The following is a 19,477-nucleotide window of genomic DNA, read 5'->3' on the forward strand; positions in this document are numbered from 1 at the left end:
CTGCTCTCTTGCATCATGCAGAGCCTTTATTATATTATGCATTACTAATTTTAAAAGCAAGTTATACCTTGTGAAATTATTGCAGATGCAATATGACTTTATCAATAATTCATATATATGAATATTGTAGTGACCTGTCTGAAGTGTTCATCATGTCACACACAGTATGAAACTCAGAATCACCTTCAGCTAGTTGCAAAGGTACTAATTGTTTAATCAGCTGCTAACTAAAATACATATATATTGCATATTATGTTTGATGCAATGTTAAGGTTTTAACAAATTCATGGTAATAGAAATATTATGTTCCTGATGTTATGTTGTATAAGGTGAACCTATAAACCTAGCTTGAATCAACACATTGAAATCATTGCAAAACTTTGCAATAAACAGTATACACACAATTCATAATAATTATAGGGGAGAAACAAATGCAAAACAACGGTAATACAAAATGCAAAGCACAAATAAGACTAGACCTACTATATATGATACGTATATGCATACATTCATTCTGATCAACATTATGGAGCAGACGTAGATCTAGAATTTCATGACATGAATAATCAAGAACTTTCCACTGTAGGCTAAAGATGTAGAAGATGCCATCAGACTCATAATGCAGGATGAAGTGACAGCAAAGGACAATATGCTACATTGCACAGGGGCAGATCTAGGATTTATAAAAGGGGGGGGGGGCTAAGTCAAGGTAATAATCTCTTGGGTAGAGGTGTTTCCCAGCATGCAAAGCATGCTGGAACTAGGGGGGTCTGGGGGCATGCCCCCCCCAGGAAAATGTTGAAAAATTGATGCTAAAATACTGCAATTTGAAGACATTTCCACATAAAATCCCTAATATTTTCTGCCTGTAGATATTTTATATACTGCCTTTAGATTATAGGTATGGCTCTCTGAAGCATTTTGTTAATGGAAAAGTTTGGGCAGGTACGGACAACCAAGAATAGGTGCATGTTAGAATAATAATGTTGAAAGTAGAAAATTTTGAAATTTGAACAATACAAGATTGAATTTGAGAGCATTTTCAATGGTAATTGTGTACCTGAATTAAGTATTGCCATACATATTAACTACACAAGTAGATGAATGAAGCCCTTTAAAAATGCAGACCAATGCACTTCATTGTATGTAGCTATAGGTGCAGGCAGATTTGGAAAAATTCCATAACAGAACCAACTACATGTTTCGAGTGAATGTTCTATTAGAGTAGTTAGCTGACTGCTCTATTAGAGTATCTCGATCTTGTACGCCTCCAATGCTGATCCTGGTCCTTGTTGCATAAACTTTAGCATAAATCCACTGATAATACCTTGAAAAGATGTTTATAAGGTGGTTTTATGAGTATTTGTATTATTAGTGATCATATAATTAGGCCACACCAAGTCAAACCTTAGTTTCTGGTCACCCGCCCGCATGGTAAACCTGGAACCCTAGTTTATGAGGACTATTATTAATATTACAGGTGCTTAAGTGCATGTGACCCAGCAAGACACTTATTTTTTACTGCAAAAGATCGAGATACTCTAATAGAGCAGTCAGGGATTCCAATAGAGCAGTCACACTACTCTTAACTCTAATATTAGGTATATATGCCACACTAATAAAATGTTTCTAACTATAGCTAGTTTTGTCCTTGATTATATAGCTGTTCAGATTATAACTGTTACTAATACTTCTGTAACCAAAGTAATTTCAGTAGCATTAACTACTAGTCCATGCATGCAGATGGGCCATAGCTTTAACTTTATAATTCAAATGTAGTCCTCTAATGATTAGTCTAGTAACTTCAAATTCTTTATCACTGAACACTGCAGGGGTATGGAAAGCCGGCAACATTCGGTGAGCTTAAACTTAAACTTTTCCATAACTAAAATTAGATTGGCAAGTAGAAACCCTTATAGTTTAAACATTCCCAGATGATCACTAAAAACACTAGCCTGGAGCACTCAATGACTCAAAACTTTGACAGTTACTTTTCTCAAGGTTTGCTGAATAGAAGGCTGGAAAACACATAGCTAGTGGGCTAAGACTTCACATTTGAATGAAGAATTTCTGATGTGAAAATAGAAGTTAAATTTCATTTTGGAGCATGATCATTTGAACAACTTAGCTATAAGTCATAGTAATACTTTCCTGACATAGCTAATGAGACATTTATTTCACTTGGAAAGCATAAGTAGCTACATGAGCAAAACATTTCCTATAGTATATTCTAAATAAATAAATAAATATACTTAAATGCTATACATCAGTGTATAGCTAGCCATGATCCATCAACAACTTTCCTAGTGCATTGTTTGCCGAAGCACAACTACTTATGTTGCCGGTTGGTTAAGTTTGACTAAAAACAAAATCAACATGAATTAGCTAAATTGAGCAAATAATAGTACCATACAGTATATTGTCACAGTAGGGTCTATAGTCCCGAAGTCCTGATCATCCGCCCGCCCGCATCCATTTGTAGGCTTGGGAGTGACCAGAAACTAAGGTATGACTTGGAGTGGCCTTATGCTAAGACAAAATTTCATTATAATACTCAGCATATTGATCAAGTAAAGCCTAAATATGAAGGGGGGGGGGCTTCAGCCCCCAAAGCCCCCCCTTGATCCGCCCCTGTTGCAATAAGTTGGTGTTGATTTATCTATAACTTAATAATTGTGGTGTTATAATCAGGGCCGCCCAGAGAAATTAAGGGGCCCAGGGCAAAGAGTTAAAGTGGGGCCCTTCACCCAAGTTGTAAGGTGAAGACCAAAAAAAAAAAAAAAAAAAAAAAAAGGTCACAACCTGCTGGCAATGACAATAACTACCCATCACCAACCATATCTCCTTATCTATAAGCTTGTTACACTGCTCCTCTGAGAGAATACTGTGACTGCTCTATTAGAGTATTTAGATCTGACTGCTCTATTAGAGTATATCGATCTTTTAAACAGGTATTCAGGGGGCCCTTCATGGGGCCTCCTGGGGCCCCTTTCAGGCTGGGGCCCGGGGCAAAATGCCCCAGTTGCCCCCCCCTGTGGGCGGCCCTGGTTATAATTGGACAGATGCAACACTCGCAGCCCCTGTAAGCTTCAATACAACTTTTCCACCTTACCACAAGTATTGATTCTTAATCTTAAATGGTATATATTGTATATACTGGTTGTACATTTGGGTTCTATGCATGTGTACTGTTCTTCCAGGTTTACAATAAGTGGCCATCAGCCAAAAAAGGAGCAACAGATCACTCCAGTCAAACTTAACCTAACTCTACTAGAAAAGTTTTGAATAAGAACATGTATGACAGAATTGTATAAAATTAATATGATGTAGCACTATTAAACATATAGGGTGGATGCAAACATTATCAGCTACGAGCAATCATTACCCACACAGGGAGTACAATGCAAAGTGGTCATTATATGGCAATTGTTAGGTACAATAGTGACTGGTTTAGAATTGATGACAATCAGGTAACAAGAGTTGGTACAATCACCGACATGACTATAATAAGTAGGTACTTAAAGTCAGTGAGCATACTGCAAAGACATCTCAAGCATATCTCCTATTTTATGAGGCAACTGGTATCACAGAGGTAAAATAATTAACACTGAGATAATGGATGAATTTCATAATAACAAAAGTTACCCCATAGCAACCATGAATTGCATGTTTGTAGGGGTGAATATCTATTAGGGCTGAAACAGATATCTGTATTATCCGAATATCCGGATAATAATTTACTATCCGGATAGTAATTTGATGCCATCAGGATAGTTTCTAATAATTTGAAGCAATTTTACGTTAATGTTTCCTTGATCCAGTTAAATATTATTACAAACTTATTTAATCTTCATTTTAAGTGCTATGTTTATTTCTATTTATTGTAAAGTACTAGTAAAACAAACGTGTTCACAGCAAAATATACAATGCTTTTATAGCAAGTGATGATGTCACTATCTGTAGGATATCCGGAAAGATTTTGTTCAGGACATCCGGGTAGTAAAAACTACTATCCGTTTCAGCCCTAATATCTATAAAGTAATGTCTTCACATTTTAACAGTATAATAGTGTAGATTATGAAGTGTAATTGTCCATGAGAGGGGACAACAACAGTTTCCCCTTTTGGGGCAATCATATATTTGAGGGGGCATAGGAAAAGGGACCTATAGAGAAGTCAGTAATTATTGTTAGGTAAGTATAGTAAATTACATACATTGGGAAATCACACTTGTGTTTAAAGTCTTTATAACTATGTGAAACAATTCAGTATTGAGTTGAAATTTGAAATATGAATAGGTGGTGAGTCAGTTGCAAAATTTTTATATAGGGGTGAATGTCTAAGGTAAAGCATCCAGGTTATAGCTAAAAGTATTGCGTGTATACAGTGTGTATATAGGTCATGAGATATGACATTTTAAAATTTGTAATTTTCCCATATTAAATTGTTTATGAGAAGGGGCATCAGTTGCCCGTTCTGGGCAATCACATTGGTAATGTATGAATAAACCACAAATTTAAAATGTCACATATCATGATCTACCTCTGTCATAATAAAACTTAGAGAAATTAGTTTTGACATTCACACATACAAATAATTGAAGCGATGTGACGTTGTTTTTTATTGATGAGATGTTTTCCCATAAACTTTTCTATATATGTGAGGGGGCATAGGAAAAGGGACCTATAGTGGTTAAACATGGAATTTGAGTTAGTTATGCTAATCAAACAATTCTACAAAATTCAGGTTGTTAGGGGCAACAGTTAAAAATTCCTTATTATCAAAAATTCATCTATTCTTTTAGTATGCACATGCATGTTATATGTAGGTCAGTCCAATTGATTTGACAATCAAAGATGACAGCATCTCTGACAACCAAAATCATCAAACATCAACACTGCATTTAATTTTAAAGGGGCAGACAGACGTGGCTAGCAAACTGGTACAGCAAGCAGAAGTGTACCATAACAGCACAAGAAAAAGCACTGATGCGGATGCAATTTACCCAGAATGACGGTCTTTTGAAACATTATCAACTGAAGGTTAATTGTAGTTTAGCAGACCATAATTATTGTGATGGAACTTTTGTAATTAATGCAGAATTAATAAAAACTGCAATTGGTTGTGGTTCTACAACAGTCAAAGCTTTTTTTTACAAAGATGCTAAAACTGACCTTACCACTGATGACTTGGGAAGATTGTCATATCCATTTGAAACAGAGAAAACCCTTTTGTATTTGAATGACAAGGTATTGGGGAATGCTTGCACAACTATTATCACTAACTTTCATGTATTTTTGCATTGAGCAGGTGATAAATGCTTACACATACTTATTGGCAGCTACTGCTAACAAGAAGGTACAGAAGTCAAAAATTTAATTCACCTTACGTATCATTTTAATAGGGTATTACTGTCATGCCAATGACGTCTTTCTTCTTCACCCTACTTAAGCAGAAAGGAGTAAAATATGCTTTGGACAAATGGAAAACAAATGTATAGCAACATACACATATTACACTATCTATATACAATGGCAAAAGTGTAACAAAAGATGAATAACTTATTTAAGCTGAAAGCATTGAAGTTCAAAGAATTTTACAGCTATCACATACTGATTAAAAATTACCTTAATAATTAATTGCAGCAAATGCATAGCGCAAGCTATGGCACAAATGCTTTAGCGATATATGTATATGGACATGTCCGTATTTAACAGCTTTAAGGCATGCTGTAGCTGTTTGACATATTACTGTATCCTTTGATAAATTAATAATTTTATAGGTAGGTTAGCATTGAAATGCAAACTAGGTGTACACTACCTATGAAGTCATACATGCATAAGTCATTTTACATTGGTAGATCAACTTATTCTCACAGTATCAATATTGGATTGTTCCAGTACATCAAGGAATACACTGGTCAATGATGGTAATGTAATGTAAACATTTAAGTGTGACATGCATTATCATATTAAAGGTGATAGACTTCAAATCACAGATTATACATTACTCTGATTCATTGAGTAACTTGACAGCTATTGAATACACAAGTCTGATCACGTAAGTTTCACTGTGAAAATTGTAGCTACACTTACTATATAATAAATTATGTATAATTTATAAATAAGCAGTATATGACATTGCATTTTTGAAACGAAACTGGTCAAAACATGATGTGGGATGGATGGTGTTTAAAGATTCATTGGGTAAATCTCCATTAACATATTTTGTGAATGAATATTACACTGCACAGGATATATCTAAACAAACAAATGGATATGACTGTGGCTTATATGCATTAAACTAAGGTAACTATATGGATATGTGTGCAGATATGATAATTAATAATTATAAGAAAACATCAAACCTCATTTGCAATCGGTACTATGAAAAACACTGTTTCAGAACATAGCACGTATCTGTGCCATAAAATCTAACTAACAATCAAGGATGTCATATACATTTTTGTGGTTTGTCTTTACTCTCGTATAGAATTAATGAAGGTAACATTGATTTGTGCTATTGTAATGCTTTTAAATGCTTCCTATATGTACCATGGTATTCATGGAACACTGCATGTTGAATGTGTCACTTATAATAATTATGTCACTGATGCTAAAGGTTCTTTAAATAGTTGCTATATGCAATATCTGCTGTTGCACATCTCCACATTATGAGACCAAAACCTCAGTTTAGAAAGTAGTCCATTAATACAGTATGTATAAACAGCACCTTTTTACTGTTCCTTTCATCTATCACAGATGGCTGAGTATACCCTCAATAGATGGAAATGTAGATGGAAATGTGATTATACACAGGTTGCCAATTATGCTGCATATAATGCATAATATATTATTATGTATATTGATTTGTACATACAGAAGGATATCACCATGTTTAGGAGACAAGTTCTAAAGAAGTTGTTAGACTTTGTTATAGTGTAAGCTAAGGGGCAGTACTTATCATAGTCACAGTATCAGTGCGGTATTGTGCTCTATTGCTAATTATATAAATTTCAACCTTTATCAAATTTGAAATGATTTCGAATCATTGAATTAAACTACAGTATGACATACGTATGGTTTGGATCATTTTGGTGAAACATAAACATGTATGCATAATCTTTTAGAGCAGAAACATATATCTGTATTATCAGAATATTAGGGTAATAATTTACTATATATCTGGATTTTCTCAGGATATTTGGCTCAGGCTATCTGGATAGTAAAATCGCTATCTAGAACGTAATACCGTATACGTACAAATTTTCGAGAGACGTAATTTTCGCGGTTCAGCAAATTTCAGGATTTTCGCGATTTTATTTTCGATGATTGTTTAACCCTCAGAAATATTCGTGGTTTTATTTTCGAGGATCGTCTCTCGTGACGTTGGCGCCTAAGTTGGCAGCATGGCAAAGGATATTACGTATTACTTTAAACGTCAGTCAAAATGCGATTTCGATTTGTCAAAATTACCGCCTAGTATATCACAAGCTACCATCAAGGCCGTTCGAAAGGAAGTAAATGAAATCGTAAACCCTCGAGGTGATGGCAGCGAGGATGGCGAAGCTTCATACGGTAGCAAAAGAGGTTTCTACATTAAGATCTCAGGAAAAGAAAAGGCAATCGTTGGAGAGTACGCCTATAATCACGGGGTCGCTGCCGCAATGCGACATTTCGAGGAGACTGGCGAATTCACGAACCTCAAAGAATCCACTGTTCGAGGCTGGCGAGATGCCTATATTAAAACTTACAAAGACCTGAAAGAAGAATCTAGAAAGCGACTGGGGAGCCCAGTTAAAGTAGAGGAACTGCCAGAAAAGCGCCGTGGAAGACCACTCCTACTTGGTGAAGAAATGGAAAGAGAAGTGAAGTGCTTTATTAAAGCCAGCAGGGAATTGGGTACTGCTGTAAGTACAGAAGTTGTTATGGGCACTGCAAGAGGAGTTGTGATTAGCCATGATGCTAATTTACTTGCTGAAAATGGTGGCCATATTGACATAACAAAGGACTGGGCTAAACGAATACTCCATCGGATGAACATGGTAAGACGGCAAGGGACAACGAAAGCAAAGGTGATGCCTTCTGATTTTGAACAATTGAAAGTGCAATTTTGTCTGATATCCGAACAATGGTTATGATGGAGGACATTCCTGGCGAGCTTATAATCAATTGGGATCAAGCTGGATTAAAGTATGTGCCTGTTCCTGATTGGACATTTGAACAGAAAGGTGCCAAAAGAGTGGAGATTGTTGGTCTTGATGATAAAAGGCAGATCACTGTATTGCTATCTTGTGCGTTGACTGGAAAATTACTGCCAACTCAAGTAATTTATGGAGGAAAGACACCTGCATGCTTGCCAAAGAGAGCCAGTCCAGATGGATGGTACTTGTGTTACACAGAAAATCACTGGTAAAATGAGGAGACGATGATGGCTTATTTGAGTAAAATCTTGTTGCCATATGTAGTTTCAACTCGTCGAGATCTAAACTTGCCAAGCACACATCCTTGTCTAGTAATATTTGACCAGTTTAAAGCTCAGACGACTCAACGGTGTCTAAAGGCTTTGGAAGACAACAACATTTTAGTTGCTGAAGTGCCTGCAAACTGTACAGATCGCTTGCAGCCACTAGATTTAAGTGTGAATAAACCGATCAAGAGCTACATGAAACGCTTGTTTCAGCTTTGGTATGCTGAAGAAGTCAAAAAACAGCTCAAGGGCAACTCTACTGCAGCCAAGGTCATTGATCTCAAATTAAGTATACTGAAACCTCTTGGTTTAAAGTGGCTGGAAGAAGCGTGCCATTATGTTGAAAGAAACGATTTCATTCGTAATGGTTTTGCTGAAGCTGGCATAACTGAAGTTGTCGATGCCCTCAGTTCAGCTACTAACACTCAATCGTAACTTGATAAGACATTTAAACAGTTATCATTGATTTAAGATTTGTTATAATATAGGTGTATAATCAATGCTGAATTATTAAATAATACAATGATACTAGAATTATTAAAATCAATCATTAATAATACACTTGTAAGTCACCATTACATTTCATGGATAAGTGGAAATAGCTCAAGGTCTTTTTGGGGAAAGCAGTATACCAAATGTTCACGCATACATTTTTCATCGTAAATGAACTTTGTAGGATCCTTGCCAAATGCAATAGTGGTAGCATTAGCAACCGCAAATAGCCCACACTCTACACCAGTTTCTTGCTTCTGTATCTTTTTAACCACTTTGATACTTTGAGTATTACATCGAAACTGCTTTCTAATGATTCCCAGAGTAGCTTGATCCCACTTTGTGTACCATGAGTCATATATCAATACCTCTTTACGTGTAGTGCCAACTGTAGTGCCACACACCCAATGATCATCATTTACATGAAACATTTGAACTGCATTGGTTGTGCTCTGCTTATGGGCTTGGCCTTGAAGCAGTGGTAATCGAAGGCCATTAATACTGGGAAATTTCAATTTCAGAATTCGCTGAGCACAATTAATATGCTTATCGGTAAGTTTTTCTCCTTGCTCCAAAATGTGTTTATCCTCAAATGTTAATGAAATATCATGAACTTTAACCCATATATCTGAGCGACAAGCACCACCACTATCATGTTTACCACTTTCTCCATCGCCATCAATAGTAGGTTCCACTTTGACCACTGGCACATCATTTCTTGCCAACATTGAAGAACTGGGAGCATCAATATCTCTGCTTTCATCACAACTTTCTGTAGCTACAGCTAGTAATAATACATGCCCATGACGCTGCTAAAAGCTTACCTTGCATTTCAGTGACATCACTTATGTGCGAAATGTCATTTTCATCCGCTAAAGCTCTCTGTGTCTTTCTTGTAAAGCTGCTTGGTCCAGCAAATCTGTAGACACATGGCAACTCGACTCCACCGTTATCCACACCTCGACACGTGCAACGCCTTCGTGCCCCAATTACGGTAGCTAAAATACTACCACCATGTCTAATAAAAAGTGTACACATGCACGAAATCGTGCGCGGGACATGTCCAACGACCTGGCCGTCCTTCATTATAGCAACTGCAAATGAATCATGACGGTTGCCAAACTCGCGTTCACAATTGCGCTGTTCACCAATGACAGCAGTCCACACATCTTTATAATAGTGATATCCATGAATAGCACTAGTCGCATCAAAAGTCGAGAGCGTTTCACTCACTACCATGTGGGCTGCCATATCTGCACGTGTTTAGTCGCGACGTTAGTATGCGGTCAGTCAATAAAATTCGAGGATGAAATTTTCGCGGATAGCAGGTTGTCCGCGAAAACCGCAAAAATTACGTCCCTCGAAAATTTGTACGTATACGGTATATATACTCAAAGCAAACTTGTATTCTTGCATATGTGAATAAACGTTTTTGCTAACATACACTTATCTTGGTGTCACATAGAAAATTAATTGTTTATATTCCCCCATGGATTGCCCAGTCAAAGAAGCAAAAGAGAGAGTACATATTGGCTGTAAAGGTCAGAAAAATCTACATACGGCAAATGAAACACAACATATGGCAAACAATGACAGCAGCTTTCAATTCGCTGATGGAAATTCCACTGTTTCAAAATATGCAATAAATGTAGATAACACGAATGAATCTCCTCAATCACAATGTAGTTATAGATTGTCCACATGACCTGTCAATGGAAACTAACAGTGATGCACATACTGAAACAGATGAATACCATGTCAGTACCCTCTGCAGTGATGACGCAGACGATAATATTCAAACACCAGCTTATGCAACATCAAATGATGCTGAGCACATGATTAAACATACAAGCAAGCATAATATTCGCAACAATTTGGTTTGCACAATTTGTAATAGGCAATACAAACACAGACAGAGTTTGCATAGACATATCACATGTGACCATCCTGAAACACAACTTTCTGGCCAAATTAAATGCCAGGAAGAGTTATGTAGCTTTATGTGCAGATATTTATATCAACTACGTGAACATTTAACAACCATACATAATATTCAATTTGAAAAAGAAACAAAGGTGTTTAATTCTTAGGAAGGAGCAGTGGGCCTTGTGCTATAGAAGAAAAGCAGGCATAAATACAAACATGCATGTTGAAAATTTTCATCGATTGCTCAAGTATGTATATATGAAGGGAAGAATTAACAAAAGAGTGGACAAATGCATCCATTTGTTACTTAAGATAGCTAGGGATAAAGGATTTGAATGCCTCATCAAGCTTGAAAAGGGAAACGTATCTCATAGGATCAGTTGCATTTACCAGAGACATAAATCCAGTGTGGAATTATCAACAGATTTAATGCAGGACAATGGACTTGATTTGTGGAGTTGTCTCATCCAAAAACCCATTACTGTACTATGATGTTCATAAGGAAGACGCAAGATGCTCACCAAATTGCCCTTTACGGTGTACTGAATGCGATATATGTATCCACCAATATAGCTGTACATGTCCTGATTCATTGGTACGTTTAACAATATGCGAGCACATTCACTTACTAATAAGAAAACTTTATCAGAATAATATGTATAATGTACACAATACCTCTCATACTATCACAAGTGATGCACAACTAAAGCAGAATGAGACCACAAAAATATTACAAGAAATGACTTCTCTGTCACATCAGACTTCATCATCAGCATCACATGTTCATAAGAATATTGTTACTTTACAGTCACTTGCATCACATTGCATTGATACTAACATATTGAAGACCGTTAATAACTTTGTTTGCAGAGCTATTAATATTATTCATATGAAATCTCCAACTGTTATGCATTACACCAATAATACTCCAGTAACAGCAAAAATTATCCCACAAAATCCATTTCATTCACAACGCAAACGTCCCAGGAAGTCTACTGTTAAACTAGCTAAACCCAGTTCAATTAAGAAAATGTTAATACAACAGTCTTTATTTGTCAATAGTGAGATGACATCAGAAGAAAAATGCAAGCAGGGTGAGAATGTAATATAATTTTTTGTAAATAGCATTATTTATATTTCAGAAGGGGTCAGTATCACATATCAATGACGTTATTGATATCAATGATAATAATTATTGTGACATGCGATTATACAAATGATATCTATGATCAACGAAGCCTGTTAATTCCTTCTAAACCATGCAATATTATAGTATATACATGGATGCAATCAGTACTGACAACTCAGTGAACTCACTGTTGTATACATAGGCAACCATGATTATTTGATACTTTGCCTCCTATATTATAGTTAGCCCACTTGTGAACTGTTACTTGTACTCTTCAGTGAAGACAAACTACTGTAGATGCATGTATGTACATAACACAGCCCATGTGTGTAGCATACATAGTGTTCAATAATATGCATACAATAGTGGTGGTTGTATAGCTTTGTGGATTTGTATACACATAAATGTAAGGGTGGGTATAGTATGTATACAACACAAATAGTCAACCGTGTGTGTCTTACAGATGTCCTAGAGTTGATCTTAAATAAAAAGCCAACTAAAGATATCAATGAAATTCAGCTGCAAGATCTGAAGACTGGTATACCAGACTATATCATTAACCATTGTGCTGTATTAGTAATGTTGAAACCTTTGTGTTCAGTCGAAGCTTGGCAACATCTGGAAATGATAGGTAACTATCAGCCTACTTGACCATTGACCACTACGTACGTAATTTTTGACTTTAACACAGCTTGTTATTTTAGTCTGACTTTTACAACTAGCCAAATCACTATTTACAACTAGCCAAATCACTATTTACAACTAGCCAAATCACTATTTACAACTAGCCAAAAGTCATTTACAACTAGCTTTTTAGCCACAACTATATAGCCTCTTTTTAGCCCCTGAAATAGCTTGAATAGTGCCATGCTTTCTCAGTAACAATTTCTTTAGCAATAGTCTTTCAGCCTTTTACAATTTTCTCCCCACAAGCTATGAGTCCATGATTGACTGACCACTGTTATGAAATAGTTTAACTTTTAAAAATTGCCGAATGTATACCATAATTATGACAGTTCTTGCATTTAGAATGAACTGTGTACATGCCTACTACCACAATGCCTTAAAGCATGGCACAGCTTAGTAAGCATTTATGAGCTCATTTCAGTGTGTAACCTGCAAGTGAACCTGTCAATTAAATACCTCAATATTTTCATGCTTCCACCATATTTAGCCATTTCCACAACAGCCAGCCTATATATGACTACCTTTAGGGCTAATACACTTAGCTTGCTTCTTCTTTGTGAGGTTGATCACAAGTTAACATACATAAGGGGAAATTTTCAATTATCATACTTGATTGCTTTATCAGATTTAGAGAAAAATAATTTAAAATATTGAATAGACTTATTAGGCCATTATTAATTTTTGGGATATTCTGTTGTTTTTTTCATCAGAAAATCGACATGCGGGTCAATATGGCTATATATAGCTATAGGCTTATTGAAGAAAAGGGTAACATTAAATTGTTTACAGAAACTGATTCATCAACATGTGTAGATGAAACCTTATAAAATGACCTAGAATCTACAAAAGTGATGTCATATGACAGGTCAACAGATAGGATAAAAGGACCTTTTTAACAGAATTTCAGTCTGTCTATAGCCAGTGGTAAGAGTGTTGTTTGAATAGTTCTTTGAGTAAAAGGCTTTTGTTGTTGTTGCAGAATAGAGGATAGGACTCAGTACAGCCAGGCTGAAGATACAGCAGCTAGCAGAAGATTGGACTAAATTGACTATTTTTGTTACTTCTAATTACTTATATTGCTGTCAATAAAATATCAATATTCTTTATTGAACAGGTCTTTAGAACAAGGAACTTTCTGGTAGCAGAGGATGGTTAAGGATGAGTGAAGGTCAGGAAAAAGGTCAAGAAGAAGAAGCTTCTTTACTGCCAGAGAATGGCCTTTCTGATGGAGGATTTCAGACCACACAGCTTGAACAAACAGTAAGTGACTTAAAGAGGGAAAAGGCAACAGCAAAGACAGGGTTTACAAAGGTTAGAAGGTGTTTATTGACAGTAATTCAGAGAGAGGATACAGACAGTGTAGAAATAAAAGGTATTTGTGAGGAGTTAGATGTAGCTTTAGGATGTGCTATGAATGTTATGGAGAGGTTATATGATAGGTACAAGTTAGACAAAGATAGTAAGAGTGCAGACAAGCTTAGTGATGAAATAGAAAAGATTGAAATAGAATATAGCAATGCGCAGAATCGAGCGCAGGAAGTCTTGGATTCACTAAGCACACCGAGGAGGTATGACAAGTTCCTAAATAGATTACAACAACAAAAAGAAGATAGACAACAGCCAAATAGAAAGGAACCTGAGCTACCTCAACAAGAAGCTCCTCCAGATCACCAGCCACCACAAGAGAGAAGCTGTCCTGAGTCAGTTTCCGTGAGTAATGCTAGTCAGAATAATTGTACAGACCCCGGGCTTATTGGGTTAGATTTGTGGAAACAGCTAAAAAGAGTAACAATCCCAGTTTTTTCAGGTGATAAAAAGACTTATCAAAACTGGAAAGCTGCATTTACAGCTTGTGTGGACAATGCTCCTGCTACACCAGAGTACAAACTGCTACAGTTGAGGCAGTGTCTGGCAGGGGAGGCACTAAAGGAGGCACTAAAGGCCATTGATAGTTTGGGACATTCGGCAACAGCATACCACACTGCTAAGGAGAGACTAGAAAGAAAGTTCGGAGGACAGCGTCGCCAAATAGCTTTGTATTTGGAAGAAGTGGATAACTTCAGGCCTATTAATCCAGGCAGTCACAGAGATATAGAAAAGTTTGCAGATTTATTAGATGTTACCATTGTTAACCTAAAGGAAGCCAATCGCTTTGAAGAACTTAATGATGGCCTGTTATATTTGAAATTACAGAAGAAGCTACCCACAACAATGTTATCAGGTTATCATAGGTGGATATTTGAAAACCACAAACGAGAGTCAGTTGAAAGTTTGAGAGAGTGGGTTATCCAGGAAGTAGAGTTTCAAACAAAAGCCCTGGAAGCAGTCCATGGGTTTTCCACAGTTAAATCAGGAAGGTATGAAGTTAAGAAATTTAAGAAAGATGTACCGTATAGTTTCTTTGGTAAATCCAATGTCAAGCAGGTTACTAATGAAGACAGACAGAGTTCAAGAGTCTGTAGGGTGTGCAGTAAACCCCATGGAGCGTGGGCATGTCCTGACTTTAAACAGATGGATTTACAGAACAGGTGAGACTATGCTAAACAGTGTAAATTGTGTTTCCGTTGTTTAGGTGATGGTCACTTGGGACAGTATTGTAACCGAACAAGAATATGTGGAATTGACAACTGCAAAGAAGTTCATCATAGATTACTACACAAAGATCGAGGTCCTCGTTCCAGTAGTCAAAATAAAGGAGTGGTACATGGTAAGGAAGAACTACAGTTACTGAGTAAACATGATGTGGCCAGTAAGAAGACGATTTGTGCTCCAAATGAGGGGGAGCCAAAAGCTACTAGTGACCCAAGTCAAAACGAATCATACACCACAATTACAACAAATCCAGGTACCATTGCTCTGAGGACAATTCCAGTATATTTGAGAAATGGTAATAGAAAGATTAAGGTGAACGCATTATTGGATGATGCTAGTACAAAAACTTACATCAACTCAGATGTTGCAGCAGAACTTGGTCTACAAGGACAGTTACAAAAGGTTAATGTTAGCGTATTAAATGGTCATGTTGAAGCTTTTGAAACATCTCCTGTGGAATGTACTATTGAAAGTTTGGATGGAAGAGCTGCTGTGACAATTACTGCCCTTACAGCAGACAGAGTTACTGGGGAGTTGAAGGCCATTGATTGGAAATCATGTGCTGCAAAATGGGCTCATTTACAACATTTGGAATTTCCTAAACTAGGATCACGACCAACAGTGGATGTGTTGATTGGCCTTGATTGTGCAGACCTCCATTTTTCATTCAAAGATATTCGTGGACCACCTGGCCAGCCAGTGGCACGTCTTACCCCATTAGGTTGGACATGTATCGGTGCCATGGACGACAATAAACAAACAAAACTGAGTAATAACTTTGCTTGTACCTTCTTTTCTGTAGGTCAGACAGATACTGAAAAGGTAAATTTGATGTTACAAAAGTTTTGGGAAGTTGATACTAGTGGGACAGAAGAATTTTCAATAGTGAAAGCTGAGGATAATCTGGTTTTAAATATGACAGAAACATCTATAGCCTACAACAATGGTTGTTATAGAGTCGCTATTCCTTGGAAGGAAGAATTTATTAACTTACCAAACAATTACGAGATGGCAGAGAAGAGACTATACAACCTGGAGAGACGATTGTTTAGAGAACCAGAAATTGCTGAAGAATACAAGAAGATAATTGGTAAACATCTTGAAAAGGGATATGTGACAAAGGTACCTTTAATGGAGGATAACCAAGCAGTGAGATGGTACTTACCTCACTTTCCTGTTGTGAAGAAGGATCGATCAACCACAAAGGTACGAATAGTATTTGATGCTTCAGCTAAGTACAATAATGTTGCCCTAAATGATGTTATACACCAAGGTCCCAAATTACAGAATGACTTGTTTAGTGTTTTACTCTGGTTCAGAAGGTATCCCATTGCTTTGGCTTGCGACATCGCAGAAATGTATTTAAGAGTAGAATTGTATCCTAAGGATAGGCCATATCATCAATTTTTATGGAGAGACATGGATGTTAAGAAGAAACCAACTGAATACCAATTTAATCGCTTAGTGTTTGGGATAAACTCATCACCTTTTTTAGCCCAACTTGTCACTCAGCATCATGCAAGGGTTTATGAAAAACAGTATCCTAGAGCGGCAGAAGTTATATTAAAATCAACATACATGGATGATAGTATGGACTCAGTAAGTAGTGAAACAGAAGGGATTGAGCTTTATAAGGAATTGTCTGAATTGTGGGATAAGGCAGGCATGCAAACTCACAAATGGTTATCAAATTCTCCGAAGGTGTTGGAAAGTATTTCTACACAGTGCAGAGCCTCTGAAATGAATTTGGACAGTGATAAATCTTTACCAGTAAAAACTTTGGGTGTTTTGTGGCTAGCTAATGATGATGTGTTTACTTTTAAGTCACAGGTCAATGACAGGGTAATTATACCAACTAAAAGAAGTTTTCTAAAGTTAATAGCGACCCTTTTTGATCCCCTTGGATTTTTGTCTCCATATATTATCAGAGCCAAGATTTTGATGCAGGAAATTTGGATTTGTGGTTTAGATTGGGACGACACCCTACCTGATGAGTTGTCATCCAAGGTGACATCGTGGTTTAGTGAGTTAACTATGTTGACTAAGATCAAGGTTCCTAGAAGCCTTCAGTTAAGTAGAAATGTTGTATCTGTTTCATTACATGTGTTTGTTGATGCATCTCAGGATGCCTATGGAGCAGTTGTTTACATGAAATCAGAATACAGTGATGGAAAGGTATCAGTCTCATTTGTAACATCTAAAACCAAAGTAGCCCCTTTACAGTCAACAAGCATTCCCCGTTTAGAATTAATGGGGGCAGTGACAGGGAAGAGATTGGCTTTATCTGTGGCAGAAGCATTGAATATTGACAAACCGTTTATAACGTTCTGGACAGACAGTACCAGTGTGTTGTGGTGGATAAAAGGGCACAGCCGACAATTTAAGCCATTTGTAGCAAACAGGATTGGAGAAATTCAAGCATCTGTTAGTCCAGATAAGTGGAGATATGTACCCACGAAAGAAAATCCTGCTGACTATTTAACAAGAGGTACTACATTGGAAGAGATATCAGAGTTGAGAGCCTGGTGGGAAGGACCAGCATTTTTGTCCGACAGTCAGAGCAATTGGCCGCAGCTTAACATGGTATTCAATTCAGATAATGACACGACAGAATTGAAGAGAAAATATGTTATACGTAAGAATCCAAGTACATGTATTGCTACGCATTTATCATCTACTGCTACACTATTGAATGATGGTGTGTGCACTGGGAGGCTACAGCCAAACAGATTCTCAAGTTGGAGAAGGCTGACTAGAGTTGTGTCTTGGATTTTGAGATTTATAAACAACTGTAGAAAAGAGAGTAAGTTAGATCAAGTAGAGTTAAGTGCAGAAGAGATGTCAGACGCTGAGCATTACATAATCCAAGAGATGCAAAGGAAAGTGTTTAAGGAAGAGTATTTGTCTTTGGCGAATCATAAACAATTGCCCACAAGCAGCAAGTTACTAGGACTCTGCCCAAAACTGGATAGTGAAGGTGTGATGAGGTCAGATGGACGATTGACATATGCAGAGTTCCTTCCATATGATATAAGGTATCCCATAATTCTGCCTCGCAAGAATTGGGTAACGAAGCTCATAGTCAAGCACCATCATGAACTAGGGAATCATTGTGCTGGTACAAATCAAACTTTATCTTTATTGTCCACTAGATTTTGGATCATTTCTGCACGAGAAGAAATTATAGAGTGGGAAAGAGAATGTACCATTTGTAAAAGGAGAAAAGCTAAGGTAGCTCAACAGATTATGGCACCGTTACCACAAAACAGACTTACTACATCGTTACGAGCCTTTACCAAGACAGCTGTTGATTTTGGGGGACCATTCATGACAATGCAAGGAAGAGGAAGGCCACGACAAAAGAGGTATTTGTGTTTGTTTACTTGTTTGGCTTCCAGAGCCGTACATTTAGAAATGGCATATGGTTTAGATGTGGACTCTTTTGTAAATGCTTTAAGCAGGATGATTAATAGAAGAGGTATCCCAGAGGAAATGTTGTCGGATAATGGAACAAATTTTGTGGCAGCTAATAAGGAATTGTGTGAGTTGTACAAGGATCCAAAAACTAAAGCAGCTGTAGCTGATAAGGGAATTAAGTGGACAATTAATCCACCTTACGCTCCACATTTTGGAGGTGTCTTTGAAATTATGATAAAATCAGCAAAGAGAGCCATCACAGCAATTTTGAAAAATGCTGAGGTAAATGATGAAGAGCTGATGACAGCATTTTGTGGAGCAGAAGCACTAATCAATTCACGACCACTGACCTATCAGTCAGCCAGTGTTAAGGACAACATTCCCCTCACGCCAAACCATTTCTTACATGGCCAAGTTGGAGGGCAATTTGCTCCAGAGGTAATCGATGAAGTGGGATTTAATCCTAAGAAACGTTGGCGACGGATACAAGAATTAGTGAGACATTTTTGGAATAGGTGGCTCCAAGAGTGGGTACCCAGCTTAAGTCCGAGACAGAAGTAGTTCAGGTTAAAAACAGATGTCAAGCCTGGAGATACAGTGTTGCTGGTGTCCTCAGATACCCCTCGTGGTCAGTGGCCTCTTGGAAGAGTATTGGAAGTGTATCGTAGTAAAGACCAACATGTTCGATCACTCAAGCTACAGGTTGGGGACAAACAGTACATAAGGCCTATTGTAAAGGTCTGCCCACTAGAGCTGGATTAAGAAT

The 19,477-nt window shown here is 37.1% G+C and overlaps 2 protein-coding genes and 1 long non-coding RNA gene across 3 annotated transcripts in view; all 3 read left to right on the top strand.

The window, feature by feature from the left end:
* The window catches only part of LOC136246596 (uncharacterized), a 166,566-nt gene that overhangs the window by 70,612 nt on the left and 76,477 nt on the right, over window positions 1-19,477 (top strand). The gene's annotated exons all lie outside the window — the stretch shown is intronic.
* Window positions 5,153-5,483, top strand: LOC136246917 (uncharacterized). The gene is made up of 3 exons (XR_010696920.1): window positions 5,153-5,248; window positions 5,310-5,357; window positions 5,404-5,483. It is a non-coding gene; the product is annotated as an uncharacterized lncRNA (long non-coding RNA).
* On the top strand, window positions 14,564-19,272 carry LOC136247802 (uncharacterized). The gene is made up of 3 exons (XM_066039626.1): window positions 14,564-14,582; window positions 14,618-15,172; window positions 15,275-19,272. The coding sequence occupies exons 1-3, from the start codon at window positions 14,564-14,566 to the stop codon at window positions 19,270-19,272; spliced, it is 4,572 nt and encodes a 1,523-aa protein (XP_065895698.1).

Source organism: Dysidea avara, chromosome 2 (assembly GCF_963678975.1).
Source record: "Dysidea avara chromosome 2, odDysAvar1.4, whole genome shotgun sequence".
NCBI classification, from domain to species: Eukaryota; Metazoa; Porifera; class Demospongiae; order Dictyoceratida; family Dysideidae; genus Dysidea; species Dysidea avara.

What these genes read in the sequence shown, in the direction of transcription:
- LOC136247802 (XM_066039626.1), top strand. An exon ending in AAGAGTCTGTAGGGTGTGCA is followed by an intron (nt 15,173 to 15,274) that starts GTAAACCCCATG and finishes TCCGTTGTTTAG; the next exon opens with GTGATGGTCACTTGGGACAG.